This window comes from Rana temporaria, chromosome 1, assembly GCF_905171775.1.
Source record: "Rana temporaria chromosome 1, aRanTem1.1, whole genome shotgun sequence".
In the NCBI taxonomy this organism is placed as follows: Eukaryota; Metazoa; Chordata; class Amphibia; order Anura; family Ranidae; genus Rana; species Rana temporaria.
The window spans coordinates 620,998,475-621,025,443 of NC_053489.1; the positions used below are offsets into that span (position 1 = coordinate 620,998,475).

Here is a 26,969-nt window from a genome sequence, read left to right on the forward strand (position 1 = left end):
AATGCCAAAGAGCTCAATTTTGGTCTCATCTCACCACATCGCTTTCTCCCAATCCTTCTCTGAATCATTTAGATGTTCATTGGCAATCTGCCGACTGGCCTGTACATGTGCCTTCTTGAGGGGGACCTTGCGGGCGCTGCAGGATTTCAATCCATGGCGGCATATTGTGTTACCAATAGTTTATTTGGTGACTGGTCCCAACTGCCTTGAGATCATTCACAAGCTCCTCCCATTTAGTTCTGGGCTGATCCCTCACTTTTCCCATCCTTGCCCCATGAGGTGAAATCTTCCATGGAGCTCCAGACCGAGGACGATTGGTTATTTTTGTATTTCTTCCATTTGCAATTAATTGCCCCAACAGTTGTCTCCTTCTCGCTAATGGTCTTGTAGCATCCTTGTGTAGGTCTACAATCTTGTCCCTGATGTCCTTTGTCAGCTCTTTGGTCCCGCCCATGATGGTGGGTTTGAATGGAAGAAAGAGATTCTGTGGACAGGTGTCTTTTTTATACACATAAGTTGTCATTAGGAGCACCTTCTTAAATTGATAAGACTAATCTGTGTACCACATGAGCACATACTGTAGCCAGTCCGTGGGAGCCAGAATTATTGTTGGTTGGTAGGGGATCAGATACTTATTTCACCTACTGGACTGCAAGTCCATTTATAACATTTGTATCGTGTTTTTTTTTTTTTTTTTAACTTAAAGGGAAACTATATATGTTTTTTGTGTGTTTTTAAAAAAAAAATCTTTATACTGGGTTTCTTCTGGAATTCTACTTTCACTGCCGGTTAAAGTGGTAAACCATTACAGACCACTTTGACCTACAGGTAAGCCTAGATTAAGTGTGAACTGTCAAATGGTGCAGGAATTGGATTTGATTCCAGTGCGGATCAAGAAAAGGGTCCTGCACCATTTTGGTGCGAATGCGCTGCAAATTCAGCCATACAATCTGTATGGCTGAATTTGCATCGCGCAGACATCGCATGTGAGCTGCACAGCGGTGTGAATCGCATGCGATCTCTAACATCGCACCAGTGTGAACCCAGTCTCAAAGCTGATTGGCTCCACTCCAGCTGAAATCAAGCCTATTTTGGACACTTTTTATTTATCAGTGCAGTGTCACCCGTGCAGATTAGCAGTGGCCATAAGTGCGGTGTCACCAGTGCAGATTAGCAGTGCCCATCAGTGCAGTGCAGGGATAGTTACAGATCCTCCGGAGACAAAGCAGATCTCGGGCTTACAGATCTGTATGTGTACGCTTGTAGTACAGTCCTGGCGGCACAGACCGCCAGCTGTGAGACCCCCTCCACCCACTACAGCGAGCCAGGCGAAAATAGAACTCCTTGCTCGCTTTCAAAGAACTAAAAGGGGTCGTGTCGGACCGCTGGCTGAGGTTACTGGAGGGATAGCAGCCAGCGGTCTTGCTAACAGGAAATCACCAGGCAATAACGTATTTTCAGCAGGTTATTGCAGAGGAACTATAGAGCTCAGAAGAACATGGCTGACCTAGTTGGTGAAGGTAGATCAGAAACACGAACATATAAACGTTTTTGTTCTGCTTGAAAACCAGACCTTTTCTGACACTTTTTTATTTTCAGCTTTAAATCAGTATTTTTTTGCTAGCAAATTACTTCTAACCCCCAAACAATATAAAATAAAATATTATTTGCGAAAACCCTAGGAATAAAACGGTGATTGTTGAAATTTTTTGGGGAAAAAGTACACTTTAATGCATTAAAAAAAAAAAACACGCAATACATACCCCAATTTTTTTGTAAAATATGAAAGGGCTCATGCCACATAAAATGTCACACTTTGAAATTGTGCATGCTCGTGGAATGACGACAAACTACGGTATTTAAAAATCTCTCTAGGAGATGCTTTATAAATGTTGAAGGGTTACCGGTTTAAAATTGAAGGAGCTCTAGTGCTAGAATTGCTTTCGCTCTGCTTGCAGTGATACCTCCCATGTGTGGTGTGAACACCCTGCCTACGCATGTGTTCCATTCTTCGCGTGAGCACGAAGGGAGGAGTGCGCTTTCATTTTATTTTTACACTGTCCCCTATTTTTTAAATTAATTATTTTTCACTTTTATTCTTATTACAAAGAATGTAAACATCCCTTGTAATGGAAAGAAGGATGACGGGTCCTCTTTATGGGGAAATCTGGGGTCAAAAAGACCCTAAATCTATCCTTAAAGCAAAAGATCTATTTTTTTTTTTTTTTTTTTTTTTTTAAGTAAATTGTTTACGTCCTCCAAGGCCATTGAGGTGATCAAAGGCAATCTGGTCTTTGCTTGCCTCTGTGACAAGCCAGCTCCCACTGCTTTTGATAGCAGTCTTTTTGGGTATGTCTATCAGCATGACACATATTTATCTTAACTTGGCAATATTTGCCCACTCTTCTTTGCAAAAACACTCCAAATCTGTCAGATTGCGAGGGCATCGCCTGTGCACAGCTCTCTTCAGATCACCCCACAGATTTTCAATTAAATTCAGGTCTGGGCTCTGGCTGGGCCATTCCAAAACTAAATTTTTTTTGCTGGTGAAGCCATTTATTTTGTTGATTTTGATGTATGTTTTGGGTTGTTCTAATGCTGAAAGGTGAAGTTCCCCTTCACGTTCCGCTTTCTAGCAGAAGCCTGAAGGTTTTGTACCAACATTGACTTGTATTTGGAACTGGTCATAATTCCCTCTACCTTGACTGACTAAGGCCCCTGTTCCAGCTGAAGAAAAATGGCCCCAAAGCTTGAAGCTTCCACCACCATGCTTCACTGTGGGTATGGTGATGCGTAGTGTTGTATTTGCGCCTATACCTATGTTTTGGATCTATAGCCAAAAAAGTTCAACCTTGGTTTCATCAGACCATAACACATTTTTCCACATGCTTTTGGGAGACTTCAGATGTGTTTTTGCAAAATTTAGCTGAGCTTGGATGTTTTTCTTAAGAAAAGGCTCCCGTTTTGCATTCTACCCAATAGCCCAGACATATGAAGATTGTTGTAACATGTTCCACACAGTCAAAACTTGCCAGATATCCCTGCCGCTCCTTTAATGTTGCTGTAAGCCTCTTGGCGGCCTCCCTGACCAGTTTTGTTCTTGTCTTTTCTTCAATTTTGGAGGCACGTCCAGTTCTTGGTATTGTTACTGTTGTGCCATAGTTTCTCCTCTTGATGATGTCTTCACTGTGTTCCATGGTATATCGAATGCCTTGGAAATTCTTTTGCACCCTTCTCCTGACTGATACCTTTTACCAATGAGATCCCTCTGATGCTTTGGAAGATCTCTGCGGACCATGGCTTTTGCTGTAGAATTCGACTAAGAAAAAGTCAGGAAAGACCTACTAGAACAGTTGAACTTTATTTGGGTGGTTAATCGGAGGCACTCTAAATGATGGCAGGTGTGTACTGACTCCTATTTAACACCCATTTGAATGTGATTGCTTAAGGGGGTGTGCACATTTGTGCAATCACATTATTTTATTGTTTTTACTTCCTAAAAGATTTCAGTTTGTTTTTCAATTGAGTTGTACAGTTTATAGGTCACATTTAAGGATTTTTTTTTGTTTTTTTGCACTGGAAACAGCCGACAATTTTGAACAAAAACATATTTTTTTTTACTTTCTGATTTAAAACGCATTCAATAAATTTTTTTAAAACATCGAATTTCTTCTTTAATTTAGGCCAATATATATCCTGCTACATGTTTTTGGTAAAAAACAAAAGGTCACAAGCGTATATTTATTGGTTTGCGCAAAGTTTATAGCGTCTACAAACTATGGGATTTATATTTTACTAGTAAAGCTGGTGATCAGCTGCCTCATCACTTTTATGGTAGTGAAAAGGGGTAGCCCCACCCCCATAACCTCTGATGTCTCTATAAGGAGAACCTCCCGCCTACCCATGCTATCAGTTAGGGAGCTTGTTGGCCTGGCAGGTAGTGGATCTTCTCCTTGCACTCGCTGTCAATTGGGGGGGGGGGGGGGGGAACACAGCTGTGCAAGGCTCTCCCCACCTGGATGCATCATTTATTTAGACGTCTGTGAATGTGAAAACTACAAGTACTTGACACCCTTTGCGGTTGCCGCCTTGCAGCTCTCAATGAACTACCAGGGAGCTGTTGAGCACTCTAGGTAGTTAATTGCATCTTTATATTAGTGCATAATTCCCTGCTGGTACGAGGAGACGGCTTACACAGCCAGTCTGCAAGAACCCTGCATTGTACCCAGGATCTGCTGGTCATGGGTGCAATGCTTTGCAGGCTCCTAGTAAAACAAAAAAAATTAAAGCATGTACATTTTTTTTTACCATTGATTTTACTATTATATATATTTTTTTTTATTTTTTTTTATTACAAAGGTGGACATATCTCCAACTCCAAATTGATAACCGGTAAAGACTTTAACATTTTAGGTAGTTTTTGCCATTTCACAGACGCAGCCAATTTTTATTTCCTGAAAATTTGCATATAATAATGTGCCACCATTTTATTCTACATGGCCTTTTCTTTCTGAAAATAGTTTGGGTGTTTCAAATTTTATAGTGTACCACTGAGAGCCTGAGTCAGCTGCTTCCACCCCTTCCATAGCCTGGCACTGCATTGAGCTCTACATGGACAGAGCAGTGGCTGATGGTCACCACTCTGCTCAGTGAAGACTGAGAACTGAGCAATTGGTTGTCATATGATCGCTTGGTTATCGGTCTGAGAGCTGGTGGTGGACAGCTGCAGCATTGGACTGATGCTGCAACCATATAGGCGAGTATGTTTGTATATATATTTTTTTTTCTTTTTGTTTCCCGTGCTTCTCCTTTTAAGCGGTCCGGGCCTTCAAAAGTCAGGTACAAGAATGGCTTGCTGTGCATACAAATATGTTTACTATGGCAGAGGTGGGAGCAATTATTTGAGCAGTACAGACAGACAGGTAGCTAAACATGTCTAATCAACTATCCCCCCCCCCCCTCCCCCCCAGACAGCAGCCTCCTGGTGGGGTATTCAGGTAGGCTATAGATGGTGCAAATTTCTTTCCTGCAACCACATACTGCGGAAAAATAGCACGTTTTCCCTAATCAACATAGACTGTGACAGGTGAAGAGGAGAACGGGGAAAGGAAGGGCGGACCAACTTTGTGCATCATCCTTGGATAAAACATTTTATTTAAAAGTAAAGTATTAAACTCGCAAACAAATGGGAGAAAACCAGCAATATAGATAGTCTCTAGATGGCAGCAATTGGTGTAATGACAACAAAGCTCCAGATGGTAACAGAGGAGGTTTCAGAGGCCACTGCCGGCTGACACGTTTCAAACCATTACCTTCTTCCTCAGAGCCCAGCCAGTGACAGGTGAAGCCGCCCCCGCTGGGAGAAGTTGCCGATAATCGCCAGGGAATCCGGCAGATCCTGAAGACAGCGGCTCATCTTCCCTCTGTGGGCACCCTTTAATTCTGTATGCCCAGATTTACTTTTTTAGAGGTGCCTATGTCAAATTTTTCAAAAAAGGATAAGGGGGACCTCTTGCTAGGGCTTTGAGCAGGGGGTGGTTTCAGCTATTGTGAGCAGGGAGCCTTTTAAAAGACTTCTTTCCTCGGTGATCAGTATTCAGATTGTTTCCCCATTCCACTGTAATTAAAGACCTGTGATTCATGGTGCTTTTGTGGCGTGTGTGTGTGTTAGTATTGCAACTAATTTTCTTAAGGTTATGGAACTAAGCAGTCTTATTTAATATGCAGCAAAAGTGGTCTTATGTGAACATTAATCATACATTTGCAGTGCGGCATATTTTCTTATTGAAGCCTGTTTTAGTATTTAAACAACGTGTGACTGAGCACCTGCAGTAAATTAGCTGGTTGCAGACAATTCGGGGAACTGAACAAGGTCAGATATTGCCTGTGGACTTCAAGGCAAACATCCCAGTTGTTTCAGTCAGTTCAGTCTGTTATGTGGATTAACAGGCCATTGTAAATTATGCGAATGACCCTCGGTTCACATTGGTACGATTTGAGATGCGATTTGACATGTAAAATCGCATCTCAAATCGGCGGAATTTGCCAGCAATTGTCGGCAATGGCAACTTTTTGTGATTTCGGGCCGCGATTTACATGGACATCTGTGCAGAAACCTGCACAAATGTCTCTGAAATCGTGGCCGAAATCGGGACTGCCAGCGGGAGTGAAATCGTGCGAGTTCAGCTGAACTCCCACGGCTTCACTCCCGCAGCCCAGTGTGAACCAGGGCTTACACAGATTGATTAATCCCTGTACTTTGGGTTAAAGTAGCACTGCATGTATGTAAACCTGTCTGTGGAAAAAAAAGTTAGTCCCCCTTTCACACTGGCGCCTCCATTTGGCGGATTCCGCTTGCTCAGCGGGGGATCGAGTCGCTGATCCCCACTGAGCAGGTGGCTGACGGGTCCGTCTTTACTTACTGAGCAGAGCTGAGATTGACCCAGTCCTGCTCCCTTCTATGGAGAGATTGGATGAAAACAGACCACCTGTCCGTTTTTTAATCCGATCCGCCAGGCGGATGGAAAATAGGACCACCATCTGTCTGGATTTTGTGGACAGGACAGGATTGGATAACAGTGAATGTCAGCAGGCATGTCACAGCTGACATCCGCCACTCCATAGGGGTGAATGGAGGGTCCGTCTGAAAAACTGACAGGCGGACCTGTTGGGACAGCATGTGTGAGAGGGGCCTTACAGTTGCACAATTTTTGCTGTGTTTTGTGCATGTTGACAAGTACTTGGAGCCCAGAGATGGCTGCGGACACAATAATCAGGAAACTATCTGCTAGCCATAGGGCAATATTTCAAGTCACCACACCTAGTACTTTAATCATTCACTCGCCAGCAACAGGCTCACTAAGAAACCAGTTGGCTTTTCCTCACTGGCCATACCAGTAAGTCGTTAATACTTTGCTGCTCCTCCTGTTGGGTGTTCAATGTTTCACCAGCGAGGGAGTGACTCCTTTTTTTGCCAACATTAGTTGCACCTTGGTGATTTCTGATGCAAAATTTCTAGTGTGATGCAGCCCTGTAAGACGCCATTCCCTTTTTTTAAAGGAAAACTCAAATTTAACATTACTGAACCTGACCCATCAAGTGTCACCATCCGACTATTATTGAATGTAGGGCTGCAACTAACGATTATTTTCATAATCGATTAGTTGGCCGATTATTGAATCGATTAATCGGATAATAGCCTTAAAAAAAATAGCATTTTTTTTTTTTGGGCCAATTTGTTGCTGGGCAGATTACAAAACACAAATTGCCGCAAAAACACATTACATACTTTTCTGCAGCTTCTCCATTGAAGTATATTGAACCAAAAAAAAACAAAATCGCACAGTTTTGCGTTAAGTCCTCGCCCTTTCCAAATACGCAGCAGCTGAAAAAAAATCATGAATGTGAACGTGTCCCATAGGAAAACATGTAAATGAACTGTATTGTGTGTCTGCAAAAAGCGCCAAAAACAGAGGTGTGAACCCGGGCCTGAGATGTTTAGTAACATAATGGGGTTTAAAAAACTAAAATAAGTACAAAAAGAGCAAATAATCGCTGTAAGGGGTTCATTTTTTTGCTGTGGGGCAGTGAAAGTAATAAATACAGTAGCGATTTGCTTTTTTTGTACTATAAAGGGCTAATTTTAGTTTTTTTTAACCCCATTATGTTACTGGCCGATTGAAAATTGTAATCGATTATTTTCATAATCGATTAGTTGCCGATTAATCGATTAGTTGTTTCGGCCCTAATTGAATGCACTGTTGGATGGGTTTGCAATGTAAATGTGTTTTGTGGCATAAATCCCACAGGTGAGAGTTTGCATTCCTTTTCAACGTGACCAAAAACTGACCCTTCACTGTTCCACCTCTGCATTCATTTATTTGACTGAATGCATATTTAGCACCCTATTAAGTTATAGATGGCAAGTAGCGAATACAAAATAAATAAATAAATAGTAAATTATTGTACTTGAATTGCCCTTTGTTGAGAATGAGTAACCTTTTTTTTAAAGATTGATTTTATTTCTATACACTCTACAGGCTCCCTTTACGTTTGGCCTGGGTCAGAGGGCTCCATACACAACTGGAGAACACTGCCTGCTCTGTAGAAGCGAACGTAAGGACCTTGCACTTTCTGAGTGCAGCACAAAAAACTCAAGCAGACTAGCACTTTCTACATCTCCTAAAGCCAATGCCAAGATGCACCTTCCATTGTGGGTGTGCTCAGACTGCCGAAGGACAGTAGAGAGCGAGGATATCCACCCCACACAAGACCAGTCTTTAGTGGTAAGTGCTGGCGCAGGGTTTTTTTTTTTTTTTTGGGCCCGTTTAGTCTGCTTTCCATTGTAGAGTGATGCTTGGTCTAAAATTGATTCCAAATACTCTTCTTCCAATTAATTTTAGCAAAATATAGCCAGTTTTAGATGTACTGGTTGTCTTCAGCTTTGTGTGCAGGTGCCAGCATCTTGTGTAAGAGAAACAGGCAATGGCGAATCTGACCTGAAGTGGGAGCGGGTACCTATCATCAAAGTGGGAGCTTCTAATTTTGCATCACCTTCATTTGCCATCCAGTAACTGGCCCCCCTAAAGGTGCTGTCCAATAAATACCTGACCTATACAAGCTGGGTCTGGTCATTAAAGAGGAAGTTAACTGCAGGGTCACATTTTTATTTTCTGACTTGCGAAGTAAAGCCATAATGTGCTAGTAAGCATCGCAGTAGCAGAGGGTTTTTTCATGCACTTCCATCTGTTGTAGCATCTGTGTAAACTTTTGCATGCTTTCAGATTAGGGTTGCCCCGATACCACTTTAAGACCGATTACAAGTACCGTTCCTTTTTTTCAAGTACTCGCCAATACCGATTACCGATACACTTTTTTTTTTTCTTCACAGTGTCACTTTTATGCAGTACTGACGCGTGGACTGTCAGTTTTTTTACAAGTTTTTATTTTTTTACAATGCTTTTTTTTTCCGGGGGGAGTGGGCGGTGTCAGTGTGTTTATTTAACTTTTATATTTTTACAATTTAACCTTTTAAACATGTATGTATTACAATTATTTTTTTTGTTTTTGTCAGCCCTTGGGGGGGGGGGTGGCTTTGGTGAGAAATTGGGGGTCTTAACAGACCCCTGATATCTCCTCTTTGAGACAGTGAAAGGCACCAAGGACACAGATTCCCCACTCCCTTTCTCTGCAGCCTCAACTGCACTGCAGATGAATGGAAAGGAGACAACGGCTCCTCTCCATTCATAAACTGAGACATTGTAACACAGTTACTATGCTCAGTTATGAATGGACAGTCAGTGATCACTGACCATTTGGAAAAGGGCTCCTTCCTCCACTCGGAGGAGTGGAGCACAGCAGGGGACCAGAGCGATACATGGAGGGGGACAGGAGCAGAGCACGGCAGGAGACCAGAGCAGTTCACAGAGGGGACAGGAGCGGAGCACGGCAGGGGATCGGAGCAGTACATGAAGGGAAAGGAGCGGAGCACGGCGGGGGACAGGAGCACCACTGACTTCCCAAGTATCGGATTGGGCATCGGAGCATTTGCTTGAGTAAAAGTACTCGGGCAAATGCTCAGTATCGATACCGATACTAGCATCGGAACAACCCTATTTCAGATCACCAAAATGGAAAGAAAACCCATAATTTTGATTTGTCACCAGAACACTGATAGAGGGGGAATCTCCTAATGGGATACAGCCAGAAATGTCCCCACTTTGGAGGGATTTCCCTTTTCACTTCCTGTTTTGGCTATATGTCAAGAAGTAAAGGCAAAATTCCCCAATGGGCTACAGATGGCTAAAAAATTTACTTGGTTTTTAATGCTCCCTTGCCACATCCATAATGGGAAAACAAATGTATGCCTTCAGTTCTACTTTACCAACCCCCCTCTCCGAAAATCTTTTGCTTTTGTGTGCACAATTGTCCTGGAACATTGCACATTGTTACTGAACATGTCTATCCTGCACTGGTAGATTTTGCCCCATCATGTTCAGTGACGAGATATATTGAACTTGGGCAGCAGTATAAAGAACTTCTTACCTCATGTGTCTGGCGTTGGTATTCAAGAAAGCAGAGATCTGCAGCGTGTATACACCTCACTGCATCATTACTATTTAAACTGATTTGAAGTTTTGAAAGTGGTCCTCAGGTCATCCATGGCTTTGGGCAGCACTGATTTACATCATTGTAGGTGTTCGTGTCGTATATGTAAACCCAGATACATGTGTTTTCTAAGCCTGAGCATCTCCTTGCTTTCAGAGTCAAGATTTCCTTTTGCACATGTCCTCGGGAAACAGCGGTTCAAAACAGGATTCTGTTGGCGGAGGGAGGATGCTTATGGGAGCTCAGACAGTTGCACCCACTGTGGCACTCAATACGGCACCTGCTGATATAGCATGCAGTTGTGAAGCATGTAATGAGCGCAGGTAAGGCCTTCACAAATTTCGTTTTTCAGCTCCATTACAATCAGAATGGTAAATAAAAAAAGCTGCACGCTATTAAAATGTAATATGTGTACTGTGGTTTGAGCTGTGGTGTGACTAGAGGTCCCTTGCAGCTATGTTGAATCATTTACCTCTGATACCATTTGATAGCTATGGGTTCCTTTCATATTCTGTTAAACTGCTCTGTTGAATTGTTTAGGCATTTTTGCTGCTTTTTCAGTGTTCCCATTTACAAAGAGCACAGCTTATGCAATGGTACTCATGGAATTGCCTTAAAAGATAAATCATTTGTGAAAGTGTGAGAGCAAGTTGTCATGCTGGGAGTGCTGTTTATCTGCTGCATATCTTTCCACAAATTCCTGGATTCCCTGCTTACTTTGCAGCTTCTCCTGTGCTCATTTATTTACAATTCACTTTTCTAAGGACTACAGATCCCATGATACCTTGCTGCATACATTCAGTGATATAATGTGGTGTTTCTTGTACTGACTTTGCCTCTTGAAACACTTCCTCTTACCACCTTTGTAGTTCAGAAGGCAGGCTCTCTGACTTGTAGTGCCATGTTCAGTGGCCAGGAAGTACAGAAGGCTGAAGAAAGGAAGAACAAAAGAGTTCCTGAGGTTCCAGGAGTGCACTTTTCCGCAGGGGATGGCTGAAACGGAGTCCGTGGGATATAGGAACGTAGATTGATTGATTAGTTCAGGCCTTGGGGAGAGACATGTAGCTGGATTCATAAAGACCACCGCATCTTTAAGGCGGCGTAGCGTATCGTATTTACGCTACGCCGCCTTAAGTTAGATAGGCAAGTACTGTATTCACAAAGTACTTGCCTCCTAACTTACGGCGGCGTAGCGTAAATGTGGTCGGCGTAAGCGCGCCTAATTCAAATTAGGCTGAGGGGGGGGGTGTTTTATGTTAATGGGGGGTGACCTGACGTGATTGACATTTTTTTACGAACGGCGCATGTGCTGTCCGTGTACATATCCCAGTGTGCATTGCAGCAAAGTACGCCGCAAGGACGTATTGGTTTCGACGTGGACGTAAGTTACGTCCAGCCCTATTGACGCGCGACTTGCGCAAACAACGTAAAATTTTAAAATTTCGACGCGTGAACGACGGCCATACTTAACATTACTAGTCCAGCTATTTGATGGAATAACTTTACGCCTGAAAATGCCTTACGTAAACGGCGTATCTTTACTGCGACGGGCGCACGTACGTTCGTGAATAGGCTTATCTAGTGATTTACATATTCTACGCCAGGGATAAGCAATTAGCGGACCTCCAGATGTTGCCAAACTACAAGTCCCATGAGGCATAGCGAGACTCTGAAAGCATCAAGCATGACACCCAGAGGCAGAGGCATGATGGGACTTTGGCAACAGCTGGAGGTCCGCTAATTGCTTATCCCTGTTCTACGCCGACCTCAATTGAAGCGCCACCTAGCGGCCAGCCTAAATATTGCACCCTAAGATACGACGGCGCAGGCTGTCGTATCTTAGCTAGGTTTAAGTGTATCTCAGTTTGAGAATACACTTAAACTTAGGACGGTGCAGATTCCGAGTTAGGTCGGCATATCTACTGATACGCCGGCCTAACTTTCTGAATTTAGCTAATGGTCAGCAAACATGCAAAGGATCGGTCCAGGCAGTAATGTGGTCAATAAACAGGCCATGGTTAGTACAGGCGGCAGACGAGGCTGGAGTGATGTGGCAGTGATCGGGAACACTGCTGCTGACTAATACTGGTCTAGTAACACTGGGAGTGGTGTGGCAACAATTGGGAACACTGTTGCTGGTTTACACTGGTGTAGTGGCATGGAAAATGTTGGGTTGCGGATATGCTGGCATACACTTCAGTAGTATGGTGACACTAGGGCTGGTGTGGCGGTGTTCAGGAAAACTGTTGCTTGCTGCACTGGTCTGGTCAGACATCACAGGGGTAAGCAATGGCGTCATGCACCAATAATCGTTAAAAAATAAAATCTATCAACCCACCTCACGATCTTAAGCCAGCATTTCCACGATTCATGTAACAAGTGCAGAGCAGTTCTGCTCACAGCTGTCAAAAAACAAACAAAAAGACTACCACACTGAAAGAGATAAAAATAAATATTAAATCCTTGTGTTCTTTTGGAGATCAAAGGGATGAATTTGGGTCTGCAAATTAGTTCAGTTAAAATCAGCATTTTTTTGCTAGAAAAATATTACCCCCCAAAAAATATATGTAATATACAGTATCTCACAAATGTGGGTACACCCCTCACATTTTTGTAAATATTTTATGTCTAATGGGCTGAATTTGGAGCAAAGTGTAATTTCTTCAGCGTTGTCACAGGAAAAGATATATAATACATTTTTTACAAAAATGTGAGGGGTGTACGTACTCTTGTGGGATACTGTGTGTGTATGTTTAGTTGTGCTCAAAAGTTTACATACCCTGGCAGAATGTATGATTTCTTGGCGATTTGTTTCAGAGAATACAGATGAAACTCGAAAAATTTTAATATCGTGCACAAGTTCATTTATTTCACTAATGCAACTTAAAAGGTGAAGCTAATATTTGAGATAAGACTCATTACATGCAAAGCAAGATATGACAAATCACGGCTTGAACTAATTGTGATGATTATGGCTTACAGCTCATGAAAACCCCAAATCCACAATCTCAACCAATTAGAATATTCCATGCAATCAATAAAACAAGGATTGTACATAGAACAATATCGGACCTCTGAAAAGTATATGCATGCATATGTACTCAGCACTTTGGGCCCCTTTTGCAGCAATTACTGCCTCAATGCGGCGTGGCATGGAAACTATCAGCCTGTGGCGCTGAGGTGTTATGGAAGACCAGCATGCTTCAATAGGGGCCTTCAACTCTTCTGCATTGTTTGGTCTCATGTCTCTCATCTTCCTCGTGGCAATGCCCCATAGATTCTCTATGGGGTTCAGGTCAGGCGAGTTTGCTGGCCAATCAAGCACAGTAATCCCACGGTCATTGAACCAGGTTTTGGTGCTTTTGTCAGTGGGCGCCAGATGCCAAGTCCTGCTGGAAAATGAAGTCCGCATCCCCATAGAGCTCACCTGCAGAAGGAAGCATGAAGTGCTCCAAAATCTCCTGGTAGACGGCTGCGGTGACCCCGGACTTAATGAAGCACAGTGGACCAACACCAGCAGATGACATGGCTCCCCAAATCAACACCGACTGTGGAAACTTCACACTGGACTTCAAGCATCTTGCAGTGTGTGCCTCTCCATTCTTCCTCCATACTCTGGGTCCTTTGGTTTCTAAATGAGATGTAAAATTTGCTCTCTTCAGAAAAGAGGACTTTGGACAACTGAGCAATAGCCCAGGTGTGTTTTTCTTTAGCCCAAGTAAGACGCTTCTGACGTTTGTTTGTTGTTCAGCAGTGGCTTGACAAGAGGAATACGACATTTGAAGCCCATGTCCAGGATCCGTCTGTGTGTGGTGGCTCTTAATGCGCTGACTCCAGCCCCAGTCCACCCCTTGCGAAAGTCCCCAACACTTTTGAATGGCCCTTTCCTGACAATCCTCTCCAGGCTGTGGTCTTCCCTGCTGCTTGTGCACCTTTTTTCTTCCACACTTTTCCCTTCCACATAACTTTTCTATTAATGTGCTTTGTTAAAGCACTTTGGGAACACCCAACTTCTTTTGCAATTGCCTTTTGAGGCTTTCCCTCCTTATGGAGGGTGTCTGATGGTTTTCTGCACAACTGTCAGGTCAGCAGTCTTTCCCATGATTGTGATTCCTACCGAACCAGACTGAGAGACCATTTAAAGGCTCAGGAACCCTTTGCAGGTGTTATGACTTAATTAGCTGATTAGCGTGGGACACTTTGAGCCTAAAATATTGCACCTTTTCACAATATTCAAATTTTCTGAGATTGTCGATTTTCGGGTTTTCATGAGCTGTAAGCCATAATCATCCCAATTATGACAAATCATGGCTTGAACTATCTTGCTTTGCATGTAATGAGTCTATCTCGTACATAAGTTTCACCTTTTAAGTTGCATTAGTGAAATAAATGAACTTTTGCACAATATTCAAATTTTTCGAGTTTCATCTGTATGCATAACACAAAAACTTTTCTTTCACTCATGGTTAGTGTTTGGCTGAAGCCATTTATTATCAATCAACTGTTTACTCTTTTTAAATCATATTAAAAGCAAACTACCCAAATTACCCTGATCGAAAGTTTACATACCCTGGTGATTTTGGCCTGATAGCCATTCAAACCCCTTTGTGTGCATGTTATTAAAGGTAACCATCCTCACCTGTGATCTGTTTGCTTGTAATTGGTGTATGTGTATAAAAGGTCAATGAGTTTCTGGACTCCTGACAGACCCTTACATCTTTCATCCAGTGCTGCAATGACATTTCTGGATTCTGAGTCATGGGGAAAGCAAAAGAATTGTCAAAGGATCTGTGGGAAAAGGTACTGTATAGGCATGGGATATAAATCCATATCCGAGGAATTGGGAATGCCAATCAGCAGGGGCGACTGTAGGGGGCGGGCCAGAGGGGGCCCTGACCCCCCCCCCCCAACATTATGCTGTGCCCCACCATGTGCCCCCCCCCCCCCCCACACATGCATTTTTCTCGGGCCGCCGCTGGAGTAACAGTCTCTCCTGAGAGGGAGAGCATCCCCAGTCAGCTCTGCGGGGCATTCCTCCCCCCTCCCTCTGCTCGCTGACACTGCATAATGCGAGCTTTCACACAACCACAGCCGCCCGATCTGCTCCTTCCCCTGCATCCTCATTGGCACGGAGAAGAGCGAGTTGCAGAAAGGACTCCATGAGCACTGTGGGGGAGGAGCACTGTCATCTCAGTTACTGAAAAAACAGACTAATTTCTCCCGTCCTTAGGACAGGAGAACCAGCCTGTAAATTCCGAGAGTGGTGACTGCAAGCTGAGCCGAGTGTCAGTCTATGACACTCTTTTACAGCCCAGCGAGTCCAGCCACCTCCTCCCCCCACTCTCCTCACAAATACGAGCAGGGAGGAATACAGCTCCTCCTCCTCTTCCTTTCAGTCCCGCCCACACTATGTCGGTGTGCTGTATCTGAAGAGAGGGGATGTGTGTTCAGGAAATATGAAAATCAGCAGCATGTGTGTGAATGATGCCTGAGATTCTAGCCTGGACCGTGGGTAAGTGTGTGCACTGCAGACTGCAGTGCACTGTAATCACTGAACTGCATTATCTCCATCCCTTCTCTCCCCCATCTGTCTCCCTCCCCCTCTCCTGTTCTTTCAAGACATTCACAATTTACTTTCTGTAACGGTCACCACCGTTTACGATATTCCATTCCATCGCCCCACGACAGCTTATCCGACAGTCCGACAGACATCAGACACAACCCATTTCATTTCCCAGAATAACCGAGACAACACAAGCTCTGGTACTGGTTCCAAAATGAACGAATGAATCCTTTAATGGTAACTTAGCTTTCTTATATACAGTACAAGCATGTTACAGTTAATCACAGGGACAAAGACACACTCCACCCACACATCACACAATGGGGGGGCTTCATACACATTCTTTTAGATAATGACATTCCGATGAGTTAATTACTACTCATTACCCAGACGGTCTGGCTCCGCATTTAGAGGGGTTAATTACTACAGCTTGACAAGTCACATTCCACATCTTAACAGTGTCATTAGCATACACAATGAACAGGTCTTAGGAGCAGACCTAATTAGCACAATGGACACAAAACAGTATTAGCATCACACAATGGAATGTCTATGAGCAGACTCAATTAACACCTCAAAAGCATGTTTCCCCACATTGAATGAAAACACTCTATTGACCTGTCGGAGTCAGACTTTAATAACTTGTAATATTTCAAGATATCCTGCAAAACATGAATTATCAGTAATGTCCCATCCCATGTAATTTATCATTATCATTTCTCAGTCACCCTTTGCCCAAAAGGGGCACAGAATGACCCTAGACCCAAGAGTCATTATTGATGCTGGCACAGGAGTACCCCTCATCCTTCAAAATTCTCTGGGTTATTCTGTTACACTTTCACTTTCAGTTAGGCAGGTAATATACAGTGCAAATTTCTTTCCTACATCCACAGATTGCAGGAAAGAAACTTGCATGATTCCCCCATCAACACAGACAGTGCTGACAGGAATATCCCTCCTCCCCAGCAATTGTATTTTCCCGACAAACAGTGATTATCACTAGTGGCTATACAGCAACCACTGGTGATAATCATAAGAGAATCTGCTCATTAATGGTTCAAATCTCAGCCAGTTCCTGCTGAACCAGCTGAGATTTAAACTGTCTATGGCTGGCCTTAGCTCTTAGGCAGAGCCCATACATTGATCACCAATTTTTTTTCATTCAACTATTAGGTTGAATGAAAAAAAAAAAAAGGAAATGATCCAATTCCCCCATCTACACATTATAGGTGGATGGGGGAATCCTCCCAGTGTGGACCAGTGCTGGAATAACCAGAGTTGCTGTCCTGTCCCGGCTATTCACAGCGCTGGTCTCTGTCTCCATGGCAGCAGCGGCAGCACATTGGAACCCAGAGCTGGTTACTTTATGGGGCTGATGTACAGGAGGGCCAGCACAATTTGTTGTTAGAGATGGGCTGGGCATTTTCAAAAATCCACATGCCAGAGCCTGCCAGGAAGCCCACACTGCACAGCGCTAATCACAGGCAGTGAGACATTTCCCGGTCCGCTGCTGCACAGATCAGGAAATGTCTCGCTGCCTGTGATTAGCACTGTGGAGTATTGGCTTCCTGGCGGGATTGGGCATGTGGGATTTCAAACACACCCGAGCCCATCTCTATTGGTTGTAGACAGTTGAGCTCCCTGCAGGTTGCTTAGCAGCAGTGGACCCTTCTCTGACATGCTGATTGTGATGCAATCCAGGTGATGCTCCCAGTCAAATCCTAGTGTTAAATATCAGAGATTTTATTGATCAAAGCCCACACCTTACAGGCATAGAGCCCACACAGCTGCGGAACATACGTTTGATTATATATATATATATATATATATGTATGTATGTGTGTGTGTGTGTGTGTGTGTGTGGTTGTACTCTGGGAGCATTACCTGGATCACATCCCGATCAGCATGTCAACAGAGAAGGTTATACAGCATTACTGCTGCTAGGTGACCAGCTGGGGGCTCAGCTCTCTATAACCAATGGTGTCAGCCTTCCCCTGCATGCACCCATAATGTCACCAGCACTAGGTCCTAATAGACTGCCGTCGCTGCCAAGGAGACAGATGCCAGACCAGCTCTGTCAATAGCAGGGACAGGACAGCTGGGGAACCCCACAGTGGCAGAACACCAGGCCCCGGTGGCAAGACAACCTTTGCAACCCTGAAAGCTCTCCCACTGCTTTGGACCCTAATATTTTCTTGGTGTGCTGGTGACATATATCTCTTGTTTTCTGCCACCCTGGGGGGCCCCAGTATAGTAGGAAGGGAGCTCACTGCAGAACATGTAAAAGGGCCCGTTGTGGGATCGTAGTAAAGGGCCCCAGGAGATATATATATATATATATATATATATATATATATATATATATATATATATATATATATATATATATATATATAATTACACACACAGGTGGTTCTCAAAAAATTTGCATATTGTGATAGTTCATTATTTTCTGTAATGTGCTGATAAACATTAGACTTTCATATATTTTAGATTCATTACACACAACAGTAGTTCAAGCCTTTTTATTGTTTTAATATTGATGATTTTGGCATACAGCTCATGAAAACCCAAAATTCCTATCTCAAAAAATTTGCATATCATAAAAAGGTTCTCTAAACAAGCTCTTAACCTAATCATCTGAATCAACTAATTAACTCTAAACACCTGCAAAAGATTCCTGAGGCTTTTAAAAACTCCCAGCCTGGTTCATTACTCCAAACCGCAATCATGGGTAAGACTGCCGACCTGACTGCTGTCCAGAAGGCCATCATTGACACCCTCAAGCAAGAGGGTAAGACACAGAAAGAAATTTCTGAACGAATAGGCTGTTCCCAGAGTGCTGTATCAAGGCACCTCAGTGGGAAGTCTTTGGGAAGGAAAAAGTGTGGCAGAAAACGCTGCACAACGAGAAGAGGTGACCGGACCCTGAGGAAGATTGTGGAGAAGGACCGATTCCAGACCTTGGGGGACCTGCAGAAGCAGTGGACTGAGTCTGGAGTAGAAACATCCAGAGCCACCGTGTACAGGCGTGTGCAGGAAATGGGCTACAGGTGCCGCATTCCCCAGGTCAAGCCACTTTTGAACCAGAAACAGCGGCAGAAGCGCCTGACCTGGGCTACAGAGAAGCAACACTGGACTGTTGCTCAGTGGTCCAAAGTACTTTTTTCGGATGAAAGCAAATTTTGCATGTCATTCGGTAATCAAGGTGCCAGAGTCTGGAGGAAGACTGGGGAGAGGGAAATGCCAAAATGTCTGAAGTCCAGTGTCAAGTACCCACAGTCAGTGATGGTCTGGGGTGCCATGTCAGCTGCTGGTGTTGGTCCACTGTGTTTTATCAAGGGCAGGGTGAATGCAGCTAGCTATTGGGAGATTTTGGAGCACTTCATGCTTCCATCTGCTGAAAAGCTTTATGGAGATGAAGATTTCATTTTTCAGCACGACCTGGCACCTGCTCACAGTGCCAAAACCACTGGTAAATGGTTTACTGACTATGGTATTACTGTGCTCAATTGGCCTGCCAACTCCCCTGACCTGAGCCCCATAGAGAATCTGTGGGATATTGGGAAGAGAAAGTTGAGAGACGCAAGACCCAACACTCTGGATGAGCTTAAGGCCGCTACCGAAGCATCCTGGGCCTCCATAACACCTCAGCAGTGCCACAGGCTGATTGCCTCCATGCCACGCCGCATTGAAGCAGTCATTTCTGCAAAAGGATTCCCGACCAAGTATTGAGTGCATAACTGAACAGAATTATTTGAAGGTTGACTTTTTTTTTATTAAAAACACTTTTCTTTTATTGGTCGGATGAAATATGCTAATGTTTTGAGATAGGAATTTGGGGTTTTTATGAGCTGTATGCCAAAATCATCAATATTAAAACAATAAAAAGGTTTGAACTACTTCAGTTGTGTGTAATGAATCTAAAATATATGAAAGTCTAATGTTTATCAGTACATTACAGAAAATAATGAACTTTATCACAATATGCTAATTTTTTGAGAACCACCTGTATATATGTATATGTGTGTGTGTGTGTGTGTGTGTGTGTGTGTGTGTATGTGTGTGTGTGTATATATATATATATATATATATATATTGCATTTTATAGTTGGCTCCCCTACTTTAGTCCCTGTGCCCCCCCTAAATATGAAAGCTGGAGACGCCACTGCCAATCAGCAGTGTTCAAACTCTAATCAAGAAGTGGAAAATTAGGGTTCTGTTGAAACCAAACCGTCAGGTAGACCAACAAAAATTTCAGCCACAACTGCCAGGAAAATTGTTCAGGATGCAAAGAAAAACCCACAAATGACTTCAGATGAAATACAGGACTCTCTGAAAACGTGGTATGGCTGTGTCAAGATGCACAATAAGGAGGCGCTTGAAGAAAGATGGGCTGCATGGTCGAGTCACAAGAAGAAAGCCATTACTACGCCACAAAGTATCTTACTTGCAATACGCCAAACAGCACAGAGACGAGCTTCAAAACTTCTGACAGTCATTTGGAGTGATAAGACCAAATATTGAGCTTTTTGGCCTCAACCATAAACTCTACATTTGGAGAGGAATCAACAAGGCCTATGATGAAAGGTACACCATTCCTACTGTGAAACACGGAGATGGATCACTGATGTTTTGGCGATGTGTGAGCTACAAAGCAACAGGAAATTTGGTCCAAATTGATGGCAAGATGAATGCAGTATGTTATCAAAAAATACTGGCGGAATATCTGCATTCATTAGCAAGGAAGCTGCGCATGGGACGTACTTGTAAATTTCAACATGACAATGATCCAAAACACAAGGCCAAGTCGACCTGTCATTGGCTACAGCAGAATAAAGTGGAGGTTCTGGAGTGGCAATCTGTCTCCTGACCTCAATATCATTGAGACACTCTGGGGAGATCTCACACATGCAGTTCATGCAAGACAGCCCAAGAATTTACAGGAACCGGAGGCTTTTTGCCAAGAAGAATGAGCAGCTTTACCATCTGAGAAGATAAAGAGCCTCATCCACAAATACCACAAAAGACTTCAAGCTGTCATTGATGTTAAAGGGGGCAATACGCGCTATTAAGAACTGGGGTATGTGAACTTTACATACCCTAACCATGAGTGAAAAGTTTGTGTTATTCATATTCTCTGAAAAATGGCCAAGAAATCATAAATTCTGCCAGTGTATGTAAACTTATGAGCACAACTACACACACACGTGAGTACACATTATTGTAAATATTTTTATATATTTTCATGTGAAATCACCGAAGAAATGAAACTTTGCTACAATGTAAAGTAGTGTGTAGAGCTTCTATAACATTGTAAATTTTCTGTCCCCTCAAAATAACTCACACAGCAATTAATGTCTAAACCGCTGGCAACAAAAGTAAGTACACCCCTAAGTGAAAATGTTTAAATTTGGCCTAAAGTGTCAATATTTGTGTGGCCACCATTTTTTCCAGCACTGCCCTAAAGTGGATGTAAACCCTCCATACACCCAGTGAAGTGAACAGTTGCAGATGATACACAGGGATGAACCAAATCTCCCTACATAGGTTTTACATGTATATCTGCTGTGTTCACATTTATATGCTGTTTATAGAAAGTTCAGATCAGTGTTCGGAGATGGTCTCTTCCTGTTTAACACAGTGTATGATGTCTGGGCATACAGCCAAGATGGCTAACATTGCTGATTGGAGGAAAGGCACACACCCCCCCTTTATCATAGGCAGAGACTGAGGTGTTTTGTAATGAGGCCAGTTCCCTGTTAATCTATTTAAACAACCTCCCCTGACATATTTTGTCAGGAGTTATCGGGCTGAGAAGAGGGAATGGTTCAATAGAGAGCTATGGGACTTAGCTTTTTGAAGAGAGATAACAAAATACTGCAAATTATTGTGCCCAGCTCAAATTTCATGAATTGGGTTTACATCCACTTTAAAGCGGTGGTTCCCCCTAAAACTAATTTCTAACAATAGATTCGTAAGACCCGTTACACTGCGGGTAGGCTGGCTTTTTTTTTTTTTTTAAGTACATACCGATATCTCCCCGTCTCGTTCCTTGTCGGTGGGCGTTCCTAGTTGATTGACGTTCCTCGGACGGGCGCGTACGTGACGTCATGACTTTCCGAAAGAAGCCGAACGTCGCTGCGCATGCGCCGTATAGAGCCGACTCTATACGGCGCATGCGCAGCGACGTTCGGCTTCTTTCGGAAAGTCGTGACGTCACGTACGCGCCCGTCCGAGGAACGTCAATCAACTAGTTCCGCCCACCGCCTAGGGACGAGACGGGGAGATCTCGGTATGTACGAAAAAAAAAAAAGCCAGCCTACCCGCAGTGTAACGGGTCTTACGAATCTATTGTTAGAAATTAGTTTTAGGGGGAACCACCGCTTTAACACGCTTGGGCATGGAGTTCACAGAGCTTCACAGGTTGCTACTGGAGTCCTCTTCTTCTCCATGATAACATCAAATCCTAAATTCTGCCCGGGTATGTTGACCTAAGAGCACAACTGTATGTGTGGTGTAGAGATATATATATATATATTCCACACACACAGTTGTGCTCAAAAGTTTACGTACCTTGGCAGAAATTTTTACATTTTGGCATGAATATTGAAAAGATGACTGATGCCAAAAAAAAGTAAAAAAAAAGAGTGATTTTATGAAGCCATTTATTATCGCATCCTTTTTTTTTTTCTTGACCTTTCTTAAATCATAACAGAAATCGCTCAAATGGCCCTGCTAAGTTTACATACCCTGGAATGTTTGGCCTTGGTACAGACACAGAAGGCAGCACTTACAGGTTAAAATGGCAGTTGGTGTCTGTGTATAAATAGTCATTGCGTTTGTTAGCTCTCACATAAATGCACTAAGCAGGCTAGACACTGAGCTATGAGGAGGTAGAAAAGAACAGTCAACAGACCTGCGTAACAAGGTAATGAAACTTTACAAAGATTGAAAAGGATATAAACAGCTATTCATGGCTTTGAATATGCCAGTCACAATACTGTTCAATCACTTTATAAGAAGTGGAAAATTTGGGGATCTCTTAATACCAATCCAAGGTCAGGTAGAGTAGACCAAGAAAAATTGCAGCCACAACTGGCCTGATTTACCTTGCCCTTAAGAAGTGTTGCAGTGTGTTTAGATGCATACCGGTGCGTTTTTGATGGGTTTTACAGTGTTCCAGTACAGTCCATACAGTACACTTGCAGGACTGGGCAATCTGATATATAGGGCGTCAAGGGCCTACCCATCCCTTCCACTGCCTACTAGTGTGACATTAAGGGTGTGGATAGGCTAGATTTACTAAACTTAACCATTGGTCCCCCTACCAACTGTTGTGGGGTAATCCTTCTCTATCTCACCTTATGATGTTACCTGACCCACAGGTGTGGGCTAGATTTGGGGTTTGGAGAATATTATGCCCTTTGGGATGAGGTTGCCCTTTGGGATGAGGTTGTCCCTTGGGACACTGTCTACTACTTTTTAGTCTGCCTTGCTGGCTGTACTTCCATTATTTCCAATTACAGCATGCAGTGCGGTCCCAATTCACAGATCCCCCTACACTTGAAGCTGACCCGATAGAGGAGCTTTTAGTGCAGGTGTCTTTGAGTAAGCCCCTCTCTGCACTTTACCTGGCTCTTCTCGGTTTGCAGTCACCTAATGCCGCGTACACACGATTGGAACTTCCGACAAGAAAACCATGGATTTTTTCTGACGGAATGTTGGCTCAAACTTGTGTTGCATGGACACGGTCACACAAATCTTGTCGGAAATTCCGACCGTCAAGAACGCGGTGACGTACGACGATCCGAGATCAAGTTCAATAGGCAGTTCGGCTCTTCTGCTTGATTCTGAGCGTGCATGTTTTTTTGCGCATCGGAATTGCATACAGACGAGTGGATTTTCTGATAGGAACTTCTTCCGTCGGAAAAATAGAGAACCTGCTCTCAATCTTTTGTTGGCGGAAATTCTGGCAGCAAAAGTCCGATGGAGCATACACACGGTCGCAATTTCCGTCCAAAAGCTCACGTTTCTTGTTGAAATTTCCGATCGCGTGTACGGATATTCCTGAATTAGACAGGGAAGAATGTTTGGGGGAGATGGCTCTAGGTTGATGATGGCCTCCATAGACAAATTAATCCAGATGATATTTCTTCATAGGGTGTACTTCACACCGCAGAGATTGCACAGAATCCATCCACAATGTTTCTCTACCTGTACTAGATGCCATACAGCTGAGGGTTGTTAATCAATTCCTGTCTACAGCTGTCTCTCCTTTGTGTGCCTGAATTGGAACTACTGGGCATACATGCTAAGAAAACACCTAGAAATACCAAGCTGTTTATTTCCTTTTTAGCATAGTACAGCAGGTAATAATCTTTAAGTGGGCTCCCCCCGAGGTGCTTTACTTTTTTTTCTTTTTTTCCCTTTTGTATTTTATTCTTTTTTTTTTTTCTTTATTTCTTTATTTATTTATTTTGATCATTTTTATTGCTGTCACAAGGAATGTAAACATCTCTTATGACAGTATAGTCACATGTCAGGTATTTTCTTTTTTTTTTTTTTGGGATCTGCGGTGTAAAAGACCCCAAATCTTTCCTTTTTGTACTTAAAAGCATTCAAATTGCCAAGTTTTGCGGTTTTTGAAAAACTGTAATTTTGTTAAATCTGGTGCCTTTAATACTCCAGTAAACCGGAAGTGGCGACGTGACATTGCTTCCTGCTTTCTACATTCAAAATGTGATCAAAACTGATTCCGGCTTTTTTCAGGTCTCCGGCCAGCCGGCGGACATGCCGGGCAGTTGCTCAGTCCTCCCGGTGGCATGGAAGAGCCTGGGTAGAGCGGCAGGAGGGGAGGACGTCCCCTCCTGCTGCTTGTGATAACCAGTGCAGCCAAGCAGCTGCTCGATTGTTATCACAAGAAAGCCAACTTTCTGCTCTAGAAAACAGTACCGGTTAATTCCCTGCTGCAGGCATCACAACGGTACAACCACTTGATGCAGAATGACATACAGGTACATGATTTTGCGGCATGTGGTTAAAATACTTCTAAAAAATCAAGTGGCTTTTAGCGCCAGGCTTGGTTGTATAGATATTGCCCTCCAGAACCCTCTAGTTGTAATTATATCCCTGTTTGTATGAGTATGTACAGTTGTGCTCAGAATTTAGCACTTCTTGGCCATTTTTCAGAGAATATGAATGATAACACAAAAACTTTTCTTTCACTCATGGTTAATGTTTGGCTGAAGCCATTTATTATCAATCAACTGTGCTTACTCTTTATAAATTATAATGACAACAGAAACTACCCAAATGACCCTGATCAAAAGTTTATATACCCCAGTTCCTAATACTGTGTATTGCCCCCTTTAACATCAATAAAGCTTGAAGTCTTTTGTGGTATTTGGGGATGAGGCTCTTTATCTTCTCAGATGGTAAAGCTGCTGTTTCCCCTTGTCAAAAAGCCTCCAGTAAAGTCTTGAGCTGTCTTGTTTGAGATCTCCCCAGAGTGGCTCAATTATATTGAGGTCAGGAGACTGAGATGGCCACTCCAGAATCTTCACTTTATTCTGCTGTAGCCAATGACGGGCAAACTTGGCTTTGTGTGTTTTGATCATTATCATGTTGGAATGTCCCAAGTACGTTCCATGCGCAGCTTCCTGGCCATAAATCTTGACCACATTTCCTGTGCCTTTTTTGTAGCTCACACATCCCCAAAACATCAGCGATCCACCTCAGTGTTTGACAGTAGGAATGGTGTACCTTTCATCATAGGCCTTGTTGCTTCCTCTCCAAATGAAGCGTTTATGGTTGTGGCCAAAAAGCTCAACTTTGGTCTCTGCACTCCAAAGGACTTTGTGCCAGAAGGTTTGAGGCTTGTCTCTGTGCTGTTTGGCACATTGCAAACGGGACACTTTGTAATATTTGCATAGTAATGGATTTCTTCTGGCGACGTGACCAAGCAGCCCATCTGTCTTCAAGTGCCTCCTTATTGTGCATCTTGAAACAGCCACACCACATGTTTTCAGAAAGTGCTGAAGTTATTTTTGGGTTTTTCTTTGCATCCTGAACAAGTTTCCTGGCAGTTGTGGCTGAAATTTTAGTTGGTCTACCTGACCGTGGTTTGGTTTCAACAGAACACCTAATTTTCCACTTCTTTATCAGAGTTTGAACACTGCTGATTTGCATTCTCAATTTCTTGGATATCAATTTATATACCTTTCATGTTTTATACAGTTACCCTTTCCCGCAGATCCTTTGACAAATTTTTTACTTTCCCAATGACTCAGAATATAGAAACTTCAGTGTACAGCACTGGATGAAAAATGCAAGGGTCTGTCAGGAGTCCAGAAACTCATTGACCTTTTATACACGCTCTCTTAATAGAGGTCGAATGATATTTAACACCATGCCCACAATTGTTCCTCTCTTCTCCACACTCCACTGGCAGAGCGGCACTTGAAGCTTCCCAGAGCCGTTGAGTATGTGACACTGGCACCTAACTGAATGCAGAGAGAGACGCTGTCAACATTGAGCATTGATGTTGGGGGTGGGTGGGACCCAGCGGCTATCAAGCACCAGCCAATGGGATGGAATCTGGATGGGCCGCTATGTGTATGTGGCCCCACCCCCTTTCTTAAGCAGCCCAATCATTGACTGGTGTTTGATAGCTGCTGGGTCCCGCCCACCCCCGACATCACAGCTGAATTTTGACAGCTTCTGTCTCTACATTCAGTTATTTGTCAGTTACACCCAGTGTGCTCAGTGTGAAGCTTCCAGTGCCGATCAGTGCTTGCAAGTGCCACCTACCAGTGCCAACTGGTCAGTGCTAACCACTGCCACGTGCCACCTGCCAGTGCCTTCTGTACGGAGGACATCAAGTGTGTAGTGGAGTGGGAGTGGGTGAGTTAAAAAAAGAAATAAAATCGGCCTAAAATATTGGCCGCAAAAATCGCCATCATTGCCACCCTGATTTGTAAATATCGGCATCGGCCACAGACCCATATTGGTCGACCTCTACTCAATAATTACAGGCAAAAAGATCACAAGTGAGGATGATTACATTTAATAGCCATTAAGCCCTGGTTCACATTGGTATGATTTGACATGTCAAATCAGCGGCATTTGCCAGCAATGGCACCGTCCTAATCGGTGCGATGCAGCATCTGTGGCGCTGCACCGTTTTCAAAAAAGTAGTTTCCGTACTACCTTTTTGCAAATTACATTAACATCTGTTCAGCTGAACTCGCACAGCTTCATTCACGGAGGCCAGTTTAAACCGGTTCTCTAACCTTTG

At 43.3% G+C, this 26,969-nt stretch overlaps 1 protein-coding gene across 7 annotated transcripts in view; it reads left to right on the forward strand.

The window, feature by feature from the left end:
• The window catches only part of FAM193A (family with sequence similarity 193 member A), a 179,506-nt gene that overhangs the window by 62,313 nt on the left and 90,224 nt on the right, over nucleotides 1–26,969 (forward strand). For 6 of the 7 annotated variants that reach the window (XM_040335313.1, XM_040335307.1, XM_040335311.1 and 3 more), the window contains exons 3-4: nucleotides 8,040–8,285; nucleotides 10,264–10,430. In XM_040335313.1, the coding sequence (XP_040191247.1) occupies nucleotides 8,040–8,285; nucleotides 10,264–10,430 (413 nt within the window). The remainder of the gene's footprint in view (nucleotides 1–8,039; nucleotides 8,286–10,263; nucleotides 10,431–26,969) is intronic. The other variant, XM_040335312.1, reaches the window with a different exon arrangement.